Raw genomic sequence first — 703 nt, forward strand, 5'->3', positions numbered from 1 at the left:
CCCAACCCCCTGTAATTATTTCTAGCATCGCCCCTTCTTGTATTCGAAATCAATTGTCTGGTTCGCGGAAATGAAGGAAAAACAATCCGCACACAAACCGGAACAAGCTGTCAAGGAAATCTTTCCTTGCTTAATCACTTTATTTTTGTGCAAGTGGTAAAACGACAAACAAATTTGTTAGATTGTGTTTTTCCAGATGATTTTCTATTAATACGAGGCAAGTGCCGGCAATCGTCAGTAAGCAGCGCACTCGCACACTTCTGTCAGTAACGTCATCGCTTTCATCCATAGCCCCGCCTTTACCTGTCAATCACAGATTGTAGTCCCCGCCCACGTTGTCTTTCTGCGTCCTGTGTCGCTTTTTACCTTGTTCGTGAAAAAAGTTACCGACAGGACAAAGCTAATGAGAACTAGACCTGCGGAAATACTACTACTCAAATGGTGCTGTTTTCCTGCGCGCAGAAAATAGTTCCAAGAAATTATTTGTTTTGTGTGTTCTCTAACTAATATTGTTATTTAACGAGACTGAAAGAAAAAGGTCATGTTACCGGTTGAAACAAGAATACGTGTTATACAAAACTATTGAGATGAATTTTACGAAATGGACTCGTATATTCACACAAAGCGTCTGGGTATGTTTATGCAATCTTAATAGATATGTTTACTGACAATTTGAACTGAATGGTGAACATGGAAACCAGAA

At 39.7% G+C, this 703-nt stretch overlaps 1 protein-coding gene across 1 annotated transcript in view; it reads left to right on the forward strand.

Moving 5' to 3' along the window:
* The first annotated feature begins 426 nt into the window (after positions 1 to 426).
* LOC121385371 (homeobox protein engrailed-1a-like) overlaps positions 427 to 703 on the forward strand; it is a 16,080-nt gene continuing 15,803 nt past the window's right edge. The window contains exon 1 of the mRNA XM_041516031.1: positions 427 to 703. This exon is cut by the window's right edge and continues 432 nt beyond it. Within this exon, the coding sequence (XP_041371965.1) occupies positions 682 to 703 (22 nt within the window). The 5' untranslated portion in view covers positions 427 to 681.

Source organism: Gigantopelta aegis, chromosome 11 (genome assembly GCF_016097555.1).
Source record: "Gigantopelta aegis isolate Gae_Host chromosome 11, Gae_host_genome, whole genome shotgun sequence".
Taxonomy (NCBI): Eukaryota; Metazoa; Mollusca; class Gastropoda; order Neomphalida; family Peltospiridae; genus Gigantopelta; species Gigantopelta aegis.